At 38.0% G+C, this 20,403-nt stretch overlaps 2 protein-coding genes and 1 non-coding gene across 4 annotated transcripts; all 3 read left to right on the top strand.

Moving 5' to 3' along the window:
• Positions 1 to 1,166: 1,166 nt before the first annotated feature.
• rps20 (ribosomal protein S20) lies at positions 1,167 to 2,480 on the top strand. Its single transcript, XM_057824613.1, has 4 exons — positions 1,167 to 1,332; positions 1,734 to 1,833; positions 2,088 to 2,161; positions 2,259 to 2,480. The coding sequence occupies exons 1-4, from the start codon at positions 1,330 to 1,332 to the stop codon at positions 2,439 to 2,441; spliced, it is 360 nt and encodes a 119-aa protein (XP_057680596.1). The 5' UTR covers positions 1,167 to 1,329; the 3' UTR covers positions 2,442 to 2,480.
• Positions 1,952 to 2,018, top strand: LOC130909076 (small nucleolar RNA U54). Its single transcript, XR_009061687.1, has one exon. It is a non-coding gene; the product is annotated as a small nucleolar RNA U54 (small nucleolar RNA).
• Positions 2,481 to 4,672: 2,192 nt separating the features above from the next.
• On the top strand, positions 4,673 to 18,643 carry zgc:56231 (uncharacterized protein LOC406257 homolog). Of its 2 annotated transcripts, none has more exons than XM_057824672.1 (18): positions 4,673 to 4,838; positions 5,002 to 5,097; positions 5,186 to 5,305; positions 10,394 to 10,532; positions 10,607 to 10,791; positions 10,893 to 10,962; positions 11,071 to 11,226; positions 11,305 to 11,416; positions 11,497 to 11,559; positions 11,648 to 11,794; positions 12,865 to 13,030; positions 13,113 to 13,292; positions 13,591 to 13,730; positions 13,804 to 13,969; positions 14,046 to 14,157; positions 14,292 to 14,362; positions 18,114 to 18,233; positions 18,338 to 18,643. In XM_057824672.1, the coding sequence occupies exons 1-18, from the start codon at positions 4,758 to 4,760 to the stop codon at positions 18,533 to 18,535; spliced, it is 2,322 nt and encodes a 773-aa protein (XP_057680655.1). In that variant the 5' UTR covers positions 4,673 to 4,757; the 3' UTR covers positions 18,536 to 18,643. The 2 variants fall into 2 exon arrangements, with proteins under 2 accessions (XP_057680655.1, XP_057680654.1); XM_057824671.1 differs by having other exon boundaries at positions 18,323 to 18,643.
• Positions 18,644 to 20,403: the final 1,760 nt, after the last annotated feature.

Raw genomic sequence — 20,403 nt, 5'->3', positions numbered from 1 at the left:
AATGGACGCTCAGGGTGATGACGTAGTTTGTCACTGTCACTAGACGGACACTACCGGTGTTCTGCAATTCCTTACTACGCGGCGAGATGTCCAACTCATGTGCACATCGGTTAAAAGCAGCGAGTACTTACTATTTGTGTTTTTATTGTGTCTTTTACTACCTTTTCACTGCTTCAAAATACTTTTGCATGTGTTTCCCTCTCACACTTTTAAGAATTGTGTTTTCTTTTGCTAGCTTTAACACAAATTGTTGATTACATTTGTCACGCAGCGTATTTAAACCACCCTTATTTGTTATTACTAGGCATCTTTAGTATGTTCTAGCTGCATGCATCTAAACAAAACAAGCTGAAAGCGCACGGTAGTACTTTGGGTGTGAAATTTGCTTTTTGTAGACGTTTCGCCAGTGTAGAACAACGGTTTTGTCTACTCTCATCTCGTCTCAGCCCGCCTTTCCTGATTGTTTTGCTTTTGCTTTATGTTTTGTGAAATATCGACAGTGCTGTCATGCACATTAATGTTCCTCTCAGGTTGAAATTGAAAGGGCTGAGCAGATTACATGTTTATGTCTCGAGAGTCATACTTTGGAAGCCCGGCACCGTAACATCAACAACAACGGCGAACTGCTAGTTAAACTAATTTTACAAATTGTATAAAAATGAAAACATCAAGAGGGGTTTTAATATCAAACTATTTTAACGCATAATATTTTTTTATCTTTTAAGAACTACAAGACTTTCTATCTGTTGTTTCATTTAAGCTTCTGTAAGCAGAAGCAGTCATTTTTTTGTTTGGTTTTTCCATTCTGCATAAATTTCAATGCATGAATATTCTGGTTCTTTCTTTGAATATTGACTCAGATCTCTGTATGTATGTATAGGAGAAAATACTTTTTTTTTTTTACTTGTAAAGTTAATTTTAAAGCAAGTACTTTTGTACTTTGACCAATACATTTCTTACTCGTACTTTTACTTAAGTATTTTTTGCACCTGTATCTTTACTTTTACTTAAGTTTAAAAAAAAAAAAAAAAAGTGAGGATTCATCCACCGATGGTAGTATCAAGTAAAAATACATTAGATTATTACTGCACAGAACTAAATCACAACTTGTCATGTTCCTTGCTTTGCCACTAGATGACGCAGTCACAATGAGGACAAAAAATACACAAAGAAGAAACAAGAAGAACCCGGATGAACAGTACATATACAAGAAACCGCCTTCCGCTAGCCCTCTTTCTTGTAAAGCTAACCACGTTGTTGGTGACTTTGCCTGGCTCACCGCTGTTCGCTTGATTTTTCTTCCGAATAAGTCGGTCAGGAATCACTACAATGGTACGCTCACACCTTAAAAATGATATTACTGCTTTCACGAACTGCTCGGGGCTATAAGATAGTGTTCTAATGGCTATATGATACACTTGTTTTAATCGAATCTGCTTGTAGCGAACCGTGGCTAGCCCTCAAACTGCGCGCCTTGAATTACTCGTCAACATATGTAATATATAAACCCACTGGACACAAATTTACCCGGATAAACGTCTTCATTGTGTTAGTCTTGGTGAAATTTCATGTTTTGGGCTGAATTTTGCTTCTGTTGTTTTGGTGTAAACTCAGTAATGCACAACTACTGCATAGATTTACGACAAAGTTGCGTTCCTTAGGCATACGTAACGAAATTGCAATTGCTTGTGATCTACGAAGTTTATGAAATATTATTATTGTTATTTACATAGGCTTTCAAGGACTCTGGGAAGGCACCCGTTGAGACTGAAGTGACCATTCACCGCATCCGTATCACCCTCACCAGCCGTAATGTCAAATCTCTGGAGAAAGGTAGTTAAATTTTAGGGATATCGCCGAAAAATGCCTTAGTCTTTGTCATTTTGCAAGGTATGCTGAAATGAGTATTACCTTGTCCATTGTATAGTGACAAAGATTCTGTTTTGCCGATTAGCAATGAAGATAAAAAATATTTGCTGATCACCTTGATGTGTGAAATACGCTATTCCGAGCTACCATTCTAAAGTTGCTTACAACGTTTAAAATGCTGATAATTGAAAGTTACAGCTGTGATTTGTCCTCATCAGTGTGCGCTGACTTGATCCGTGGTGCAAAGGAGAAGAACCTGAAGGTGAAGGGACCAGTCCGCATGCCAACCAAGGTACCAAATGTTGCTCTTTTTTTTTTTTTTTTCTCAACCTGAAAAACTCTTATGACTTTATATCTGGGCTTCATATTTCTCCTCCCGTCCTCTGCAGACCCTGCGTATCACCACCAGAAAGACCCCCTGTGGTGAAGGCTCCAAAACCTGGGATCGGTTTCAGATGCGAATCCACAAACGCTTGATCGATCTGCACAGCCCATCTGAAATTGTCAAGCAGATCACCTCCATCAGCATCGAGCCTGGTGTTGAGGTTGAAGTTACAATTGCTGACGCATAAATATGCACTGATGCAATAAAGAATACGGAAAGAAACTGACACGTATTCAATTTTTTTTTTCAGTTCAGTTGGCGGGGTTCATAATGACATAAGATTCATAATGGTGTAATATTTTTAGTACCGTACAGTACAATAACATGTTTTTGGGATGTGAGAGCAATTAATACACAGCGATCCTATGGTTACATTAAAACCCTGAATATTTGAAATGTGCTATGCAACAACAAACTGAATTCTAAAATGTTATTAACTTAATTTTATTAAACATATAGAATAGAACACCTTTATAGTCAAGTCAATACATACAAAATACCATAAGATTTAAAAATTGGTTTTAATGTGCACCATATGAAGCAAAAGTGCAATAAGGTTAATATTAAAGGGTTACTGTACACAGATTGGGAATGAAGTGAATGACTAGCAGCAAGTAGTAATGTAGCAGTATGTACTGTAACACTGCGTCTGACAATTTACAGTGCTTGGCTCACTTGATATGACTGCAAATGATAGTTTGTGCATACATATTGATATAACTGCAAAAATACTGTAATGTGACTACAAATATTGCATATGGAATATCAAGATTATACTGATTGAGACATGTCTGAGAACATCTGTCTCAATTTACCAGTTGAGATCAGTTGTATAAGGTTGTTGAATATACACCTAGGAATCAAATCTTGTGGTTTGGATGAATGTAAAACTACTTATCTGAATTTTTAGCACATTGTTATTATTGACAGATAGAGATCAAATTCATTTTTATTTTTAACTCTGAGGGCTGGAAGAGATCACTCACTGCCAGCTCCTTACTGTCCAAATGGATTGAATGTCTATTGCTGTCAATCAAAGGTGTAGGTTTCATCTCAATATTGGTAGGGACGATATTAAACAGCATAACGTGCATGTGCACTTTTTGCTGGGAACGGGACATTTATAAGACCAAACACATTGGGTGTACGGAGGTCAGCTACATTTCTCACGAATATGAATAATTAATTGATAGGCTAAATGATCAATGCAAAATAAATCTATTGACTTATACCAACTTTCACACAGCAAATTTATAATGTCTTAACCTGTTATTTTTTCTTAAAACTAGTCAAATAATTTTCTCCATCTTGTTTTGAGTGTTAAAGACTAGTTAACAGATTAACGCGTCAGATTAGTCCACTTAAGTAAAAATTTGTTCTTATTAAGGCCATACATCTAAAAATTGGTCATTTTTCACCTAAATCCAGAAAAAAAATGCTTTCAAATAATGTTTTCAACCAATATCTATTCTTTATTTAGGAACATTTCTGACAAACATGCTTCTTTGTAAGATTAAATATATGAACTTTTTGCCTAAAATAAGTCTGTTAAGCTTATCTTCAGCTAGCTATTTTTCTTATTTTAAAAAATGAGTAAATTTTGCTTGAAGCAGTGGCACATCATTTCACTTATTTCTATAAGATTACACTGAAAATGAGGGAATTTAACTAGTTTTAAGGAGGTGTGTTTTTGCTGTGCATATGTGTTGGTTCAAGCGATACACCGTTCGATTCAAACCTTTGTTTTCAAAAACTACTAAAAAAAACATTTTGAAAACTTCCAGGATCAATAAATGTCTGGATTTTGTTAGCAAATTTAAATTGCAATATTTGAACATATATTAACATACACAATAAATACAAATCTGTTGATAATCTCTTAACTATCCAGGAATCCAAAAAATAAACATTTGTCTTAGGACCACTCAACATTGTCAAAGTAAATAAATTAAATATACCTATAAAACCTCTTAGCGTATATCAAAAATAAATAAAAATGGAGACTTTTTTTTCAGGTAAAACACTACTGTTTGTGCCAAACTTAACAACAAATTTTCTACAAAACTTCTTTGGGCTGCTTTAAGACCACATAAATAAAATAAAAATGAAAATATGGGAGAAGGGGGTAAACCTCAGTTCACTACATTTCTCACAGTTTAATTAGTGTCAATGGCCGTGAATAAATTCATGTTGGTCATTATGGCCTTTGGACATTTTAAGTAGTAAGTTTGACAACTGGTCAACACTATTTGTGCTTTGCATATGTTCTCTGATCTGCAAAAGAAATAGTATCACCAGATCAATAACGCAAAATAGAAAGTGACAGCCTGGGGAGTGAATTAAATGCAGCTCTCAAAGCTGATTGGTTATTTAAAAAAAAAAAAAAAAAGCTGACTTCACACCAGCTCTGAGTTATAACTGATTGTTTGACCCTCCATTGAGTTTACCCAATTGCAACAAAGCTCAGTTAGAAGTGCATCGACCTGTTCAATCATCTTTGCAAATGTTTCGGGAGTCCTCCTCAACAAGAAAAACGAATATGGAGTCTGTTGACATGGATTTGACTTGTATTTCATCCACACAGGTAATATACAATATATCCCCATTTCCTTCTCTCCCTCTTATTATTTATTTAATTTGTTTATTTATATTAGCAGTTTTTGTTACTAAACGGGGTATGACATTTTTTTTCAACCGCAGAATTGCAGAATTGCCATGATTTGGTCTGAATTTGCATTTCTCTGCAGGAAGAAACATTAAGAGAACCAGATCAGCAAACTATAAAAGTGTACCTCCGAGTTAGACCTTTCTCTAAAGAGGAGCTCTCTGACAATGAGGATCAGGTATTATTAAAAATACAAAAATATCCGGCCAGTCATAAATTGCTCTTCATTTTTTTAATGTGCTGTAATATTTCTGCATTTTAATCAGGGTTGTGTAGTGATAGAAAATGACCAGATGGTGACGCTGCAGGCCCCGAAAGGTTCTGCCACCTTAAAGAGCAGCGAGAAGGGGGTCGGCACGTCTGTTCACAAATTTTCATTTTCCAAGGTCTGCAACCTTTCATTGTGCACCAGCTTCCACAAGCGGCTGTTACAATATTTTCACAAGTGTCACTTTCCAAACATTCAACTGTCTGTTGAGCTTACAAAAAGCATGTAAGCATACAACCACAGAATCAAGGGCGTAGGATTGGTCTCAACATTGGTAGGGACGATATAACAGCATCACCTGCATGTACACTTTTTGTTCGGGATGAAACATTAAGAAGACAAATATATAAAAAATATATAGTCAGTGGCGGACTTGGCAGTTTTGGGGCCTAAGGCGAACATATCCAGGGGCCCTCCTCATGGGTCAGGGGTTAAAAAGGTGACAAGGGTGTGGAGGAAATATGTTCTGGTACACTAGGGCTTTCCTAAACGACAAATTTTCTCCTGATTAGTCAGCCGACTAGTTTTACATTTAATCGACTAATTTTTTTTTTTTTTTTTTTTTTTTTTCATACTAATTTAGCAATGAATTTTTTTTTACGCTTATTAATTCACAAAACTATTTTGGAACACTTAAATTCTTTGATTAAAGTACAAATAATCATGTAAATAACAATAATTAATCACAAACAAACAATGAGGTTAAATGCTGATAGCAATTACTAGTGCAAAAGAATGGAAAATAAACAGATTCAGAACACTGACTTTGCCTTTCCAACATTATTCAAAACAATTCTTTAAAAAATTCTAGCAATATTATTATAGTATACTACTATATATAATAGTGGTATAATAATTATAATAATTACTCATTGCCAATCATATTTGTCATGAAGAGTGTCATTTGAAAGCTATTCTTAGTGTAGAATCTGTATTATGTAGTATTTACTTAACATATTATAATTTTAATTCTGAAGTGTGTGGGATTAACTCCAGAAATCGTTATTTATATGACGAACATGACGTGCTTTTGCTGTTAAACTGCTGTTGAGTGTAATTGTATGACTGATTGGAACTGTACTACGTTGTTTCGCCACATGGTGTGCCGTGGTGTATTTTATGTTCGGTGTGAAGAAGTAGAAGAAGAAAGTTAAGAGGCATTAGAGGTAGTGATGGGCGATACCAGTGATTTTGGATTCGATCCGATACCAAGTAATACCAAGGCCAAATATTGCAATCCCAATCCGATATCGATACCGGAAGTTCATATTATATATATATATATATACACACACACAACCCTGCAGAGTTCTCAGCCATTCTGATGATATCTAATGTACAATAACAGCAAGCACTCAAAAAATAAGTCTCTTTGTGTCAAATATGCATTGCAATGGAAAAATTGCTGCTTTTAATAACTAGCAAAGCAGTTTCCCTACAAACTCACAAACCAATCCATCAACAACAAATCTGATTAGTCAGTCTCACTCTTTAAACATGACCCTTAAATTCATATGCACAGAACATTTCCCAGCTACACGTTGTATTTGATCAAATTTTAATCTACCTAAGTTAAATATTTTGAATCTAATTAAAGAAGGAATTAATAGTAGCATGTTACCGCCCTCTAATGATAGATCATTAAAAACAAATCCAATAAACAATAGTCACTTGCAATTTAAAAAAAAAAAAAAAAAAAGAATAATAGCTAATGTTAGAAATACAGTAAGGGGAGATGTGTGTATTTAAAATGTTAAGTAATAATGAATATACTTTTTTTATACCCAACTTGCTTGCTAGTAGTTCACTTGACTAACTTATGGAATGTGATGTGGGCTGATTTGTCCTCATTGTATCAAAAATTAATAAAATGGAGACTCACATTTAGGTTACAGTAATACTTCACTGTTGAATATGTCACTATGGTCATTTTACTTTTTTTTTTTTATAATGCGTTATGAACTTTGCTTTTCACAAACAAGATGTAGCTATAACGTTCCATTACAAAGCATATTCAATAGTGCTGCAAAGTTCTTTTTATGTGAGATGACAAAAACTCCATATTAATCTTTTCATATTGCACATCAGCCACTAATGCTTATATCGTCTCTGATTATCTATTAGCACCTACGTTACCTGGATAAGCCCTGCCTTTCGCAATTGCCCCTTCTAAAGTACTTTGCTTTGCTTCGGCGGCGTGCTCTTGTCTTTTCTCGTGTCCTCCTCGGCTTGAGCGGCGTGTTTTTCATTTCATTCGTCGTGTGCTTCGGGATGCACGTTTCTTAAGTGTCGTGAGGCTTTTGGTATAACCAGAATATCTGACAGTTTCGGCACAAACTGTGCACTTAGCCTCGTTGCTATTTATTCAAATGAAATATGTCCAAACCAGACTTCTTTTACGACCCGTCGTCGTTGCCGCAGCCATGCTACCACTAGCTTCCAAATGTTTGTTTGTTGTGACTGTGTTGGTGCCTCGTGAGAGGGGCAGAGGAAAAGCATGCTGATCGACATATGATAGGGACGTAAATGGGGGTGGGAGCAGACACCGGTGCTCTGCTTATGTGCGTTCACTGCTTACGTGCGTGTAGAGCGTGAAAGGCAAAAGTCGTACAAAAAGTGCACAAAAATATGCCCTCAAAAAAACAGACAAAGAAAATATATTCATTCCAAATATCAATACTTTTGCTTGGGGATCGATACCTAAAACTTAACGCGCTGGATCGAAATATCGATATTTTGGAATCGATCCGCCCATCCTTAGAGGCCTGTTCTCAACTTCTCCCTCACTGCACTTTGGTTCTCATGGAGAGCGCGTTCGTTCATGTGTTCGAAATAAACGATAGCCGACGTGCAAAATAGCAAGTGAGCTGTAAAAATAGCAAGCTTTGTGTCGTGAAAACCACGGGAGAGCTCAGTGAAGCAAACGAACAGCTAAGCGATGCTAAACGGTGCAAAATGAAGCTAAGCGACATGATACTCAGTCTGTTGTCATGGAAAATAGATAATAGAAGAGAAGATAAGAAGAGAGATAATATAAATTCCACATTCAAATGGCTTTCTTTTTGGTTTATTTTTTTGTTTGGTATGCTGACATAAATATACATGAAGAATAGCTGGGGGTGCTGCTGGCTCCGGTGGCCCAAGCCGTTGCTCGTTGGGGCAAGGGCAGCTGGTTGGGGGCCCCCTACTGGTTGGGGGCCTAAGGCGATCGTCTACTTCGCCTGAATAGTAGATCCGCCTATGTATATAGTTATGATTGTTATGTTGTGTGCATATGAGGTTATTTAGCACCCCTCTCTCTAAGCAGCTTCTTGCTCACGTTTTTCTAGTTCTATAGTTTCCAGCAGAGTTCACTACATTTCTCAGTTTAATGTACGCTAACTGTAGAAAACTCAAACAGAAGGACACTTCTCTCTCAGCTTCCTACTCGAGTTCACACAATTTAATGTAACGCTAACTCTGATGCAGGTTGGACTTTCAGTGGCAAAATTAGTGGTGTGTTCCCCACCTCCACAACATTGATGTCTTTTTAAATCACAGTGGCTGCTGCTGGCCAAAAAAAACTTCTAATATCCCTCCTCTTCGAAGGGGGTGGAGGAGGCGGCATGTTTTTTGACATGTATTTCTGTTGGGGTTGTGTGTGTGTGTGTGTGGGGGGGGGGGGGGGTCAAGTCATCAGTCAATGAAACGTGCGTTTGAGGGGGGCAAAATGGACCGGACCATTCAGCAAATGAAATGGAGTAAATGTAAGTTTGAAATAGTTCACTTAATAATGGTAGCGTCAATTTTATCCTTACAACACATTGAAAGAAGATCTAAATGACCTATATAACTGTACTCATTATATCATGCATATAAGGTTGGCTAAAATTTGGTGGGGACAATTTGAGCATCCCGAAAAGTTGCTAGTGTTAGGTTCCTGCCGTCCCTATGCAAACCTACGTACCCCCTTGCACAGACTATATGGGTCATTTAAAAATAATAATAATAAATAGGGCTCCATTTGGACATAAGAGTGGACACTCACAAAAGGGGGCTTTTTGTGCTAAAGTTAGCCCTTAGCCTAGTTTTGCTAGCATAATGGCTAACATAACTGGATAACTGATGAAAAATAAAAAATTTGAACTGAACCTTTTGAAATGATTCGACCTAATTTCTTGGATATTTAGCTTTGAGAAGACTCATGATCGACCAACCACACTAAATGTACTTCATAAAACTGCAAAATATATTTAAAGAGGGGGAAACATAAACTTGCTTACCAATGTTGAATTTCCCGCCACTGGTGTAATGTTATCGCAGAAGAGTGATGTCCTCAATGGGGAATTTTCTTGAACAGACACTAACATGACAGAGTGGACAGTTACACAGGATGAATTACTTTTGAAATTAAATATAATTTAAAAACAACACATGATTAAAGATGATTAGGATTTTATTGTCCTGGAAAACAATTTATTACATTTATAATTTTTTTTTTTTTTTTTGGTACTCATTTTATAGATGGAATTTTAAACAGTGGGAACATAGCAAAATTCTATAGCCTTTTACCAGAAGTTAATTTAAAAAAAAAAAAAATAGACTTTAAGAGCCTGTGCTCTTGAATTTATAATGGATGGCAATTGATAATACACACACACATTCACTCACTCACTCACCCACCCACACAGAGTATTTGTCCAACTTAAGTGAAAATACAGTCCAGGCCAAAAGTTTGGACACACCTTCTCTTTCGTGCGTTTTCTGTATTTTCATAACTATTTACACTGTAAATTCTCACTGAAGGTAATAAAACTATGAACATGTGTGGAATTATGTACTTGGTGCAAAAAGGTGAAATAACTAAAAACGTATAATATTCTAGTATCTTCAAAGTAGCCACCCTTTACTCTTTTTGCACACTCTTGCCATTCTCTCGATGAGCTTCAAGGAGTCGCCTAAAATGATTTTGGACTTCAGATATGCTTTTTCAGGGTTAATTAGTGGAATTTATTGCTTTATCAATGGGGTTAGGACCTTCATTTGTGTTGCATTGAATGAGATGTGTCCAAACCTTTGGCCTGTGCTGGACATCCTAATTCATACCGAGGACACAAATCGACCCTATAAAAAAAATGACATTTCTTTTATGTAACAATTTCCAATTGTGTTAAAACACCTTGGGTGCAGCTGTTTCATTAGAATTGCTATATACTTGCATTTTTAGATTTTTGGCCCAGAAACGACCCAGGCTGAGCTATATGATCACACTGTCAGCAGCCAAATGTCAGATTTCCTGGATGGGAAGAATGTGCTGATCTTCAGCTATGGTGTCACTAATGCGGGTAAAACATTCACAATGCAAGGTAATGCAACTTGAATGTGATTTTAATCAGGCTGTAATTTAGAAGTGCTATTAAAGTCTTAGTAACTCAATCAGGAACTTCAAAAGAGCCAGGAATATTGCCTCGAGTTTTGGATGCCACCTTTCAGTATATCAGAGGGCGACAGTATTGGGGCATGGATGTGAAGCCCTACCTCAGGAATGACACGCGGTGTCTGGATATTGACCAAGTCAAGCAGGAGAAAAGTGTTAAAGCTGCCATTTTAGCATTATTTAAAGAGGTAAAATGAGATGGAGAAACATTGTTTTGCTGTAGACTGAGTTTTATATTGTGCTCTGTGCACCTTTACTATTGATGTATTATCTGTGCTTCTTGCTGCAGGAATGTGATCCCATGAGAACCCACTCTGGATCAGACTTGTCCTGTCTTTCCTCTCTCTCTGATACGACGGGTAACCCTGAAATTCATTAGGCTGCATTTTTTTTTTTTTTACACTAGAACACTATCTGGGAATTGAACCAACGGTAATAGGGAGGTAGTAAGCTAAATATCTTTACAGTGGAAGAGAGCTGCCAGTTTGCTTTATGGCTGGGATTCTTTGAAATCTACAATGAGTATGTCTACGATCTCTTTCAACCATCCTTCTGCTCCAAGTCCAAGAAACGTGCTGCACTCCGTGTTTGTGACGACGGTGCTGGAAATGCTTATGTTAAAGGTTAGAGGGTGACCCCTAACTAGTACAGAAACAATGTCGGATATATTGTCGGTCTTGCAATGAAACTGACATTTTTAGATCTTCGATGGATCAATGTCCTGAGTTTGTCTGAAGCCAGCAAACTGCTGCAATATGGCAACAAAAACCGAAGTGCTGCTGCCACCAAGATAAACCAGTCCTCGAGCAGAAGGCAAATGTTCCACTATTCTAATAACTCCCTATGTTTTCACATTTCACTTACTTCAAATGAGACTATACTTTTCCCTACAGCCACGCTATATTTACCATGAAGCTGCTGAAGGTGGAAAGCAACGCTGTTAAATGGATATCGGAGTAAGTCAAACTTGCAAGTCACGCTTTCGTGATCATGAAGGAAATCGCAATTGCAGTTACAAAACCATTTATAATTTGTGGTCCTTAGGTTTTCTCTGTGTGATTTGGCTGGCTCAGAAAGATGCAACACAACCAAAACATTTGGGGAGAGGCTTAAGGAAGCTGGAAACATTAACAACTCTCTCCTCACCCTGGGAAAGTGCATCATGGCTCTGCGCAGCAATCAGACTGAAAGGTACAATCTGTTGTTGGTTTCACAGTTGACTGTTTGAGGTCAAGTAGGCTGTGTTCAGACTGCAGGCATATCTGATTCCAATCTGATTCCTCCTCAAATCTGATTTTCAGGGCTGAATGCTGACGCTATTTTTAGCTAGTGTCCAAAATAGATCTGTGCTTGTTCATACAGAGCCACATTATTGACACCCCTGACAGGCTGCTGTAGCAACAAAGGCATCGGGCAGCATCAGTGGCAAGGGAAGTTGGGTGCTGCAGCACCTCTTGGGGTTGGGCGGGGTGTTTTTGGTTGATTCTTTGTTGTTGTTAAACATAAATAAAATGTATTGAAACAATAGCGTATTTAACTTTGGGGATTAAATGTGTGTATATATAGCGGAAGTTCTGCTCTGAGACCCCCAATTTGGTCAAATTTCAAAATTGTCCAATATGTTGGGGGAAGAAAAATTTTGAACAGCAAGGCATAAAAAAAATAATAAATAAATAAATAAATTAAACCCTAACTCGAGAGCGTAATTACACCACAAATTTAACGAGATATTATCGCGTACTTGTTTCAATCCAAAAATGTCCGTGTAGCATGTCTCACTGAGTGTCAACACACAGCTGTGAAGGGCCACTGCCGGACTTGCTCCTGGGTCATGTTGAATGAGGCGCTATTAGAATGGAAAATTAACTGTGGACAGAGGCTGCAGATTTAGACCCTGGATTCCTGAAAGGAGAGGGCGAGAGCATGAAAAATTTGGACCAAACTGCTGTTGGAAGGGGAAAAAAGTCCTTGGCACCCCCTGCAGCGAGTGATTTCCAGCGCCCCTGGGCAGCATTGAGTGAAGTCATGGACTGTCAATACCCATCTGGGCTGTTCAGACTGAGAAGCATCTTGTCCATATGATTTGAAACTACATTCCGTATGTGGTTTAAATCAGTCTCGCAAAAATCAGATTTCTCTGCTTTGGGACTGTTCAGACTAAAAAAGAGCAATTCAGTTTCACTCTGTATTGGCTAAAATTAGATTTTGGCTGCCAGTCTGAACAAGGCCTTAGTTTTTTTTTTGTAAATACACCCAATTAGAATGAAGAGCATCTCCATCCCTTTTCGAGAGAGCAAGCTGACCAAGCTTTTTCAGGCTGTTTTCTGTGGCAAAGGAAGGGCTTCAATGATTGTTAACGTTAACCAGTGCGCCTCTACATATGATGAGACGCTTCATGTCATGAAGTTTTCTGCTGTAGCCAAACAAGTAAGTGTGAAAACAAAGTTCAGCTTTTTGAGGCAGCGTTATGAACAGAGGGAAAACAAATGGTGACCCTGGTTGTCTTCAGGTGGTGCAGGTGATCCCAGACAAGCCTCTGGAATCCCTCTCTCGCTGTCTGGTGGGTCCAAATGGGAAATCTCTAGTAAGGAATGGCATGATGGACAGGGAGGCCCTGGAAAGCTTCCTGTCTGAAGATGAGCTGCTGAATGAAGACACTGATGCTGACATGTCCTTACTGACGCAGAACGTAACTCAATATTATGTTTGTTATAAGATGCAGTTCAGCAGAAGTGCTCTAACGGCACTACTGGATTTGATACTTGGTTTATCACCTTGTCCTCTAGTATATTGCGATTTTCTGAATCTGTTGCATTGTTGTAAATGATCAAGAACAAAGTATTTGTACTTTGTTCCCTGCAACTAGTTTGTAAGAAGTGCAATTACCTAACTAAAAATTCTATACTCTAGTAGTCCCAGCGTTTTAATTGAACTAGATTTTAATGTGTTTTTAATATCCTTGATTCGCGTGTCTGATTGGTTGCCAGGAGCTAGTTGACACCATTGAAAGCCTCCGAACAAAACTGCTAGCTGAGCGCAGACGAAACCTGGAACAGGAAATCGAGATCCGAAAGGAAATGGGTGACGCCATGTTACAACAGATCATGAAGAGTCAGGAACTCCACAGGTTTAGAACAGTTGCAGGAACATTTAGATCAATTCACCAACAGTATGATGAGTGCTTGTCTTTGAATGCTTAGTCAACAGATTGAAGAGTTGAAGGAGAGCTACCAAGAAAAGATGGAGAACACCTTTGAGATGTATAAGGACGCTATCAAAGAACATGCTTACAAAAGTGCCATGAGCAACTTGGAAGATGACTATGTGCCTCTTGACAAGTTCATTGCAGAGCAGGAGAAAGTTGAGGTAGCGATTCCAATGGTTTTTCCAGCGGTCAATTGTAAAATGTGACATTTTAAAATGGTTTCTTACTGATTTGTAGGCTCTCAAACTGCAGCTTTCAAAGTTGGCATCTGGTACCAGAATAGGCAATATTGCTCCTGTGGACGTGTCATGTCAGAGTTATCAACCATTGAAAGACTTTGAAGCTGAAGGTTTAATTTTTTTTTTGTTTTTGTTTTGTTTTTTTGTTTAATGATAATGCGAAAACTAGACCTGCATAATTGTCTTTTCTAAGTGTTGTGACTGCTTGGAATCTTCAGAATTTTTTTCCATCCATACCCCATAGGCAAGGAACGTTTCAATCATCTCTGCATGGAGAAAAGTGCCTTAGAACGAATATGTGAGGATAAGCAACAGGTAAGTTTTGGGGTGATTCTTAGTTTCTTGTTCTAAACCAGTGCCCCACTGTGGACAAAATGAAATTACCTTATATATAACGGCTTCATTCACTTAACCCAGGGGTGTCCAAACTTTTTGCAAAGGGGGCCAGATGTGGTGTGGAGAAAATGTGGGGGGCCGACCTTGGCTGACGTCCTTTATGTAGAACAATATATTTAAGGAAATTTTAGCAAGCCATTTTTTGTGTCACATTTGCTGTATTATTTTTTTAAATGAATAATTTCAACAATCTCGCAACTAGCCTTTGTGGCGTTCTCTTTTACTCTCGGGCTAATTCGAAATACTGCTGCTGTGAAAACTAGCTTCAAGTTGCTTCAATTTCTCGCTGCGTATCATTCCTGTAATCTTGTCGTACATGTCAGCATTTCTTGTTTGGTAATATCGCCTCACATTGAACTCTTTAAAAACAGCAACTGTCTCTTTGCAAATGAGGCATACAGTTTTTTGCCTATTTTAGTGAAGAAATACTCTAATTTCCACCTATCCTTGAAGCGTCGGTCGTCGCAGTCAACTTTTTTTGTTGAGAGTCGCCATTTTAGAAAATTGGAAGTAAAGGGTCACATGGGGTAATGTTGCTTAGAGTGCTGCTGCCTTTTAGTTGGTAAATGAGGAGCAGCATTTAGTGTGTAAGCTACTTCATATGCTGGTAGCAGTACAGCTGACCAATTTATTAAGTCTGTGTGCGGGCCAGACGTTACTGATTTTATGACAGAGGCTGGGGGCCAGATGAAATTTGACCACGGGCCGCATTTGGCCCCCGGGCCGGACTTTGGACATGTCTGACTTAACCCTTTATAGGGCACTCATTCTAATATCGGTACTATTAAAAAAAAAAAAGTGTTATTCGGGGGCCCATAACCAGAATGTTTTAGTCATTGTAGATTTGTATTTATTTACTAATTTAAAATGGACGAAATATTTAAATACAGTAATGAACAATAATTATATAATTTTAGAGCCGCATATGTGTGCTTTATGGTACAGTGCCTTGCAAAAGTATTAGGCCCCCTTGAATCTTGCAACCTTTCGCCACATTTCAGGCTTCAAACATAAAGATATGAAATTTAATTTTTTTGTCAAGAATCAACAACAAGTGGGACACAATCGTGAAGTGGAACAACATTTATTGGATAATTAAAACTTTTTTAACAAATAAAAAACTGAAAAGTGGGGCATGCAATATTATTCGGCCCCTTTACTTTCAGTGCAGCAAACTCACTCCAGAAGTTCAGTGAGGATCTCTGAATGATCCAATGTTGTCCTAAATGACCGATGATGATAAATAGAATCCAAATGTGTGTAATCAATTCTCCGTATAAATGCACCTGCTCTGTGATAGTCTCAGGGTTCTATTTAAAGTGCAGAGAGCATTATAAAAACCAAGGAACACACCAGGCAGGTCCGAGATACTGTTGTGGAGAAGTTTAAAGCCGGATTTGGATACAAAAAGATTTCCCAAGCTTTAAACATCTCAAGGAGCACTGTGCAAGCCATCATATTGAAATGGAAGGAGCATCAGACCACTGCAAATCTACCAAGACCCGGCCGTCCTTCCAAACTTTCTTCTCAAACAAGGAGAAAACTGATCAGAGATGCAGCCAAGAGGCCCATGATCACTCTGGATGAACTGCAGAGATCTACAGCTGAGGTGGGAGAGTCTGTCCATAGGAAAACAATCAGTCGTACACTGCACAAATCTGGCCTTTATGGAAGAGTGGCAAGAAGAAAGCCATTTCTCAAAGATATCCATAAAAAGTCTCATTTAAAGTTTGCCACAAGCCACCTGGGAGACACACCAAACATGTGGAAGAAGGTACTCTGGTCAGATGAAACAAAAATTGAACTTTTTGGCCACAATACAAAACGATATGTTTGGCGTAAAAGCAACACAGCTCATCACCCTGAACACACCATCCCCACTGTCAAACATGGTGGTGGCAGCGTCATGGTTTGGGCCTGCTTTTCTTCAGCAGGGACAGGGAAGATGGTTAAAATTGACGGGAAGATGGATGCAGCCAAATACAGGAACATTCTGGAAGAAAACCTGTTGGTATCTGCACAATACCTGAGACTGGGACGAAGATTTATCTTCCAACAGGACAATGATCCAAAACATAAAGCCAAATCTACAATGGAATGGTTCAAAATTAAACGTATCCAGGTGTTAGAATGGCCAAGTCAAAGTCCAGACCTGAATCCAATCGAGAATCTGTGGAAAGAGCTGAAGACTGCTGTTCACAAACACTCTCCATCCAACCTCACTGAGCTCGAGCTGTTTTGCAAGGAAGAATGGGCAAGAATGTCAGTCTCTCAATGTGCAAAACTGATAAACATACCCCAAGCGACTTGCAGCTGTAATTGGAGCAAAAGGTGGCGCTACAAAGTATTAACGCAAGGGGGCCGAATAATATTGCACGCCCCATTTTTCAGTTTTTTATTTGTTAAAAAAGTTTAAATTATCCAATAAATTTTGTTCCACTTCACGATTGTGTCCCACTTGTTGCTGATTCTTGACAAAAAATTAAAATTTTATATCTTTGTTTGAAGCCTGAAATGTGGCGAAAGGTTGCAAGGTTGAAGGGGGCCGAATACTTTTGCAAGGCACTGTATATTGTGGTATTTAGGTATGTCTTTATGGCGCTTTAAAGAGATTAGGGTTTATATTCGATATACATATACTGTAATGTTTGGACTATAAACCGCTACATTTTTCCCTAATTTTTTAATCCTGCGGCTTATTTCTTGATTTTGAGTTGATGGGGAATACTTTATTTTACAGCGGCGTCATAAGACTCATTTAAAAATAATAATAATAATAAAAATAACCTGTTGTGTTCAGCTGCTTTGACGCGGAGAATGGGAATCTGTGTGTCCTTACGGTCTGAACAGTTTTAAAGTATCACATTGGAGTATGGTATACTCTTTATTTTTTTTTTTTTTTAAATATTTTTTTTTTTAAAAAGAGATGTGATTAGGCTGGGTGGAGCGTACACAAACCAGCAATGTGTGGTGCAGAACCCAGTCATATGTGAATCAATCATACATATGGATATGTTGACATCCTATTCTATGCTACCTGATCAGCTTATAGTCCAGTGCAGTTTATTTGGTTTAGTAGGTCACACTTTCTTTGACAGCGGAGTCATAAGACAATTATGACATGACACTATCATAGGCGTTAACGAATGCTTATGACTGATGTCATTAGATATCGTCCGGCAAATTTTGCCACCAATTCCATTTATATCCAGTCCGGATCTTTTACTTCCATTCGAAAGTGAGATAATTTGCCGGATGACACTAAATGACATCTCTCATCAGCATTCATGAATGCTCATGACGGTGTCATCACTGACTCCGCTGTCAAAATGTTACGGTTTAATCTTTCGGTGTAAATATCCCATAATGCAATGAGGACGAGTGCGGCTGATCCACGTATAAACAAATGCCGTTTTTGTGTCAAATTTGGTGGGTGCGGCTTAGTCCGAAAATTACGGTGTGTCTGTATTTGAATTGCCAAAAATAATCACTTGCCCAATAGAGGGTCAGGTATGTTTTGACCAGTTTTCCCACTAGTCCACTAGTATTTAACTGCTATTGATTTTTTTTTTTTTTTAAGACCGAATTTGGCAAAAGATGAGCCCAATATTGTTCATATTCACTTAAATCTTACCTACTTTCATTTCTGCATAAAATGTTTTGCCCTTAGTTGATAGTGTCCTTGGAGAAACGACTGACAGAAGTCAGTGAAACCCTTCAAAAGGTTCGAGACCACTCTCTGGAGAAATCAGCTGAACTAGAGGCTCTTCATGTGAAGAATAAAGATCAGGTGAGGTGCAAAAAAAAAAAAAAAAAAAGCCCAAACAGTGCAATCAAAATGTGTATCATAACAAAACACTTGTTTTTGGGTCTATTAAGATAAATTCCACACAGGAAATGATTCATCAATCCTTGGAGAAAGACAAGGAAATTGCCTCCCTAAAGGCAGAAATCTCCACACTTACTGCAAAGTTGACTTTGCAGCCTGGAACCAAGAAAAGTTTTTTTGCCAACATCAGGGAAGTGGTTACACCACCTCGCAGTTCCGAAAGCTGGAAACTCAGGAAAACTACAAAGACGCCACGACAGTGACTAGCACAGCATTTTAATATATATTTAATGAAACTTTTAAGCCTGAGATATTCAACCTTTTAAATGTTTTTACCTTATGTAATAAAAATGATTTTAACACACTGCAAGACTAAGACACCAATGTTCCTATTACAGAGGTCTTCAATCACAGTTCAGCCCTACTTTGTAGCTATAGTCCAATACTATAGTTGGGTTTTTTTTTTTTTGAAAGGGTGATTATACACGCACTCATACATTGCAATAGAAACATCACGCCAGAGAGCCCATGCTTGGTTTTCTGTGTTTCCAACCAAGCTGGTCAAATGAGGATGCCCATTATTTGCTGCCTGAGGGGAAAGTAAGTCACAAAAGGCCTTGAGAGGGAAAAATGAAACTATGTAAAATCGTGGTCCCTTAAGTGCAATTCTATTCTCCGTAACTGAAATGAAGCCAGAGGTGATTAAACCAAATGTGATGAAATATTTCAATTAGGGCTGTCAAAATTATCACATTAACGGGCGGTAATTAATTTTTTTAATTACGTTAAAATATTTGATGCAATTAACGCACATGCCCTGCTCAGATTTAAATGACAGTACAGTGAACTGACCACTTGTTAATTGTTTTATGGGGTTTTGCTGCCCTCTGCTGGCACTTGGGTGCGACTGATTTTATAGGCTTCAGCACGCATGAGCATTGTGTAATTGTTGACAATTGCGGGCTACTAGTTTATTTTTTTGATAAATTTTCCAAATTTTATTAAAATGAAAACATTGAGGTGTTAATACTAAATTTCTATAACTTGTACTAACATTTATCTTTTAAGAACTACAAGTCTTTCTATCCATGGATCGCTTTAACAGAATGTTAATAATGTTAATGCCATCTTGTTGGTTTATTGTTATAATAAACAAATACAGTCCTTATGTACCGCATGTTGAATGTATATATCCATCTTGTCTTTCCATTCCAACAAAAAATTACAGAAAAATATGGCATATTTTATAGATGTTTGAATTGCGATTGATTACGATTATTTTTTAAGCTGTAATTAACTCGATTAAAAATTTTAATCGTTTGACAGCCCTAATTTTAATTGAAGACACTTAATGGAGTCATGGTTTGTGTTAGGATTTTCAAAATTTGGGAAGTTATACTTCGGGGTGGGAACCCCTTGGTACCTCACGATACAATTTGCGATACAAGGCTCACGATAACGATCTTACGATGTGATGATAAAACATTTATCGATACATTTTCGCTAGCTTCCTTTTCCTTTTGGGGCATTTACGGTCACTTGATGTTGATTTTGGGTTACTGAAAAGGAAGTGACTCAAAAATGTCCCCAAATGAATAGGAAGTGACTCAAAATCTACATAGTTCACTCATGCATTTACAAGTTAAGTCATGGGCTGCGTTCCAAAAACTGAGTCGCCCTCGCTTACTTGCCCTCAGCCTTTGCTAGGATGTCACACGGAGGCCACTTGGAGAGTAGAGGGGAATTGAAAGAGGTAAATGGAACACTTGCCGTCGTTCACTCACAGGCAAGACAATCATGGATTAACAACATGTTGTTGAGGTGGCGCTACACTGCCTGTTCCAAATCACACAAAATATACGGAGGGAGACTCATGCTATGACTCATGTCATTAAAGTTCCTGTGACCGCAAAAAAGCATGTTTATTTCATATTTCATGCAGTATTTTATTCTCCTGAATGAAATGGACCGCTTGGATGTGTGTGGAAGCGATTTATATACTCAATTTTTTTGAATCCCACGCCATGAAAATGAGTGACTTCCTGGAGTGAGAAAGAATGCGAATGTGAGGTCACCCAGGTCAGCATCTCTCAATACAGCATTGCTTTATAGCATACAGATGGACTGCGGA

The sequence above is a fragment of the Corythoichthys intestinalis genome, chromosome 20 (assembly GCF_030265065.1).
Source record: "Corythoichthys intestinalis isolate RoL2023-P3 chromosome 20, ASM3026506v1, whole genome shotgun sequence".
Taxonomy (NCBI): Eukaryota; Metazoa; Chordata; class Actinopteri; order Syngnathiformes; family Syngnathidae; genus Corythoichthys; species Corythoichthys intestinalis.
The sequence above is the reverse complement of the archived record's forward strand: the minus strand, read 5'-3'. Positions and strand labels throughout refer to the sequence as shown.

Coding starts and splice junctions, on each gene's coding strand:
- rps20 (XM_057824613.1), top strand. Junction 1,834..2,087: donor TGTCAAATCTCTGGAGAAAG/GTAGTTAAATTT, acceptor TGTCCTCATCAG/TGTGCGCTGACTTGATCCGT. Junction 2,162..2,258: donor CAGTCCGCATGCCAACCAAG/GTACCAAATGTT, acceptor CGTCCTCTGCAG/ACCCTGCGTATCACCACCAG.
- zgc:56231 (XM_057824671.1), top strand. CDS start 4,758: ATGTTTCGGGAGTCCTCCTCAACAAGAAAAACGAATATGGAGTCTGTT. Junction 11,795..12,864: donor CGCAGCAATCAGACTGAAAG/GTACAATCTGTT, acceptor ACACCCAATTAG/AATGAAGAGCATCTCCATCC. Junction 13,293..13,590: donor TGTCCTTACTGACGCAGAAC/GTAACTCAATAT, acceptor ATTGGTTGCCAG/GAGCTAGTTGACACCATTGA.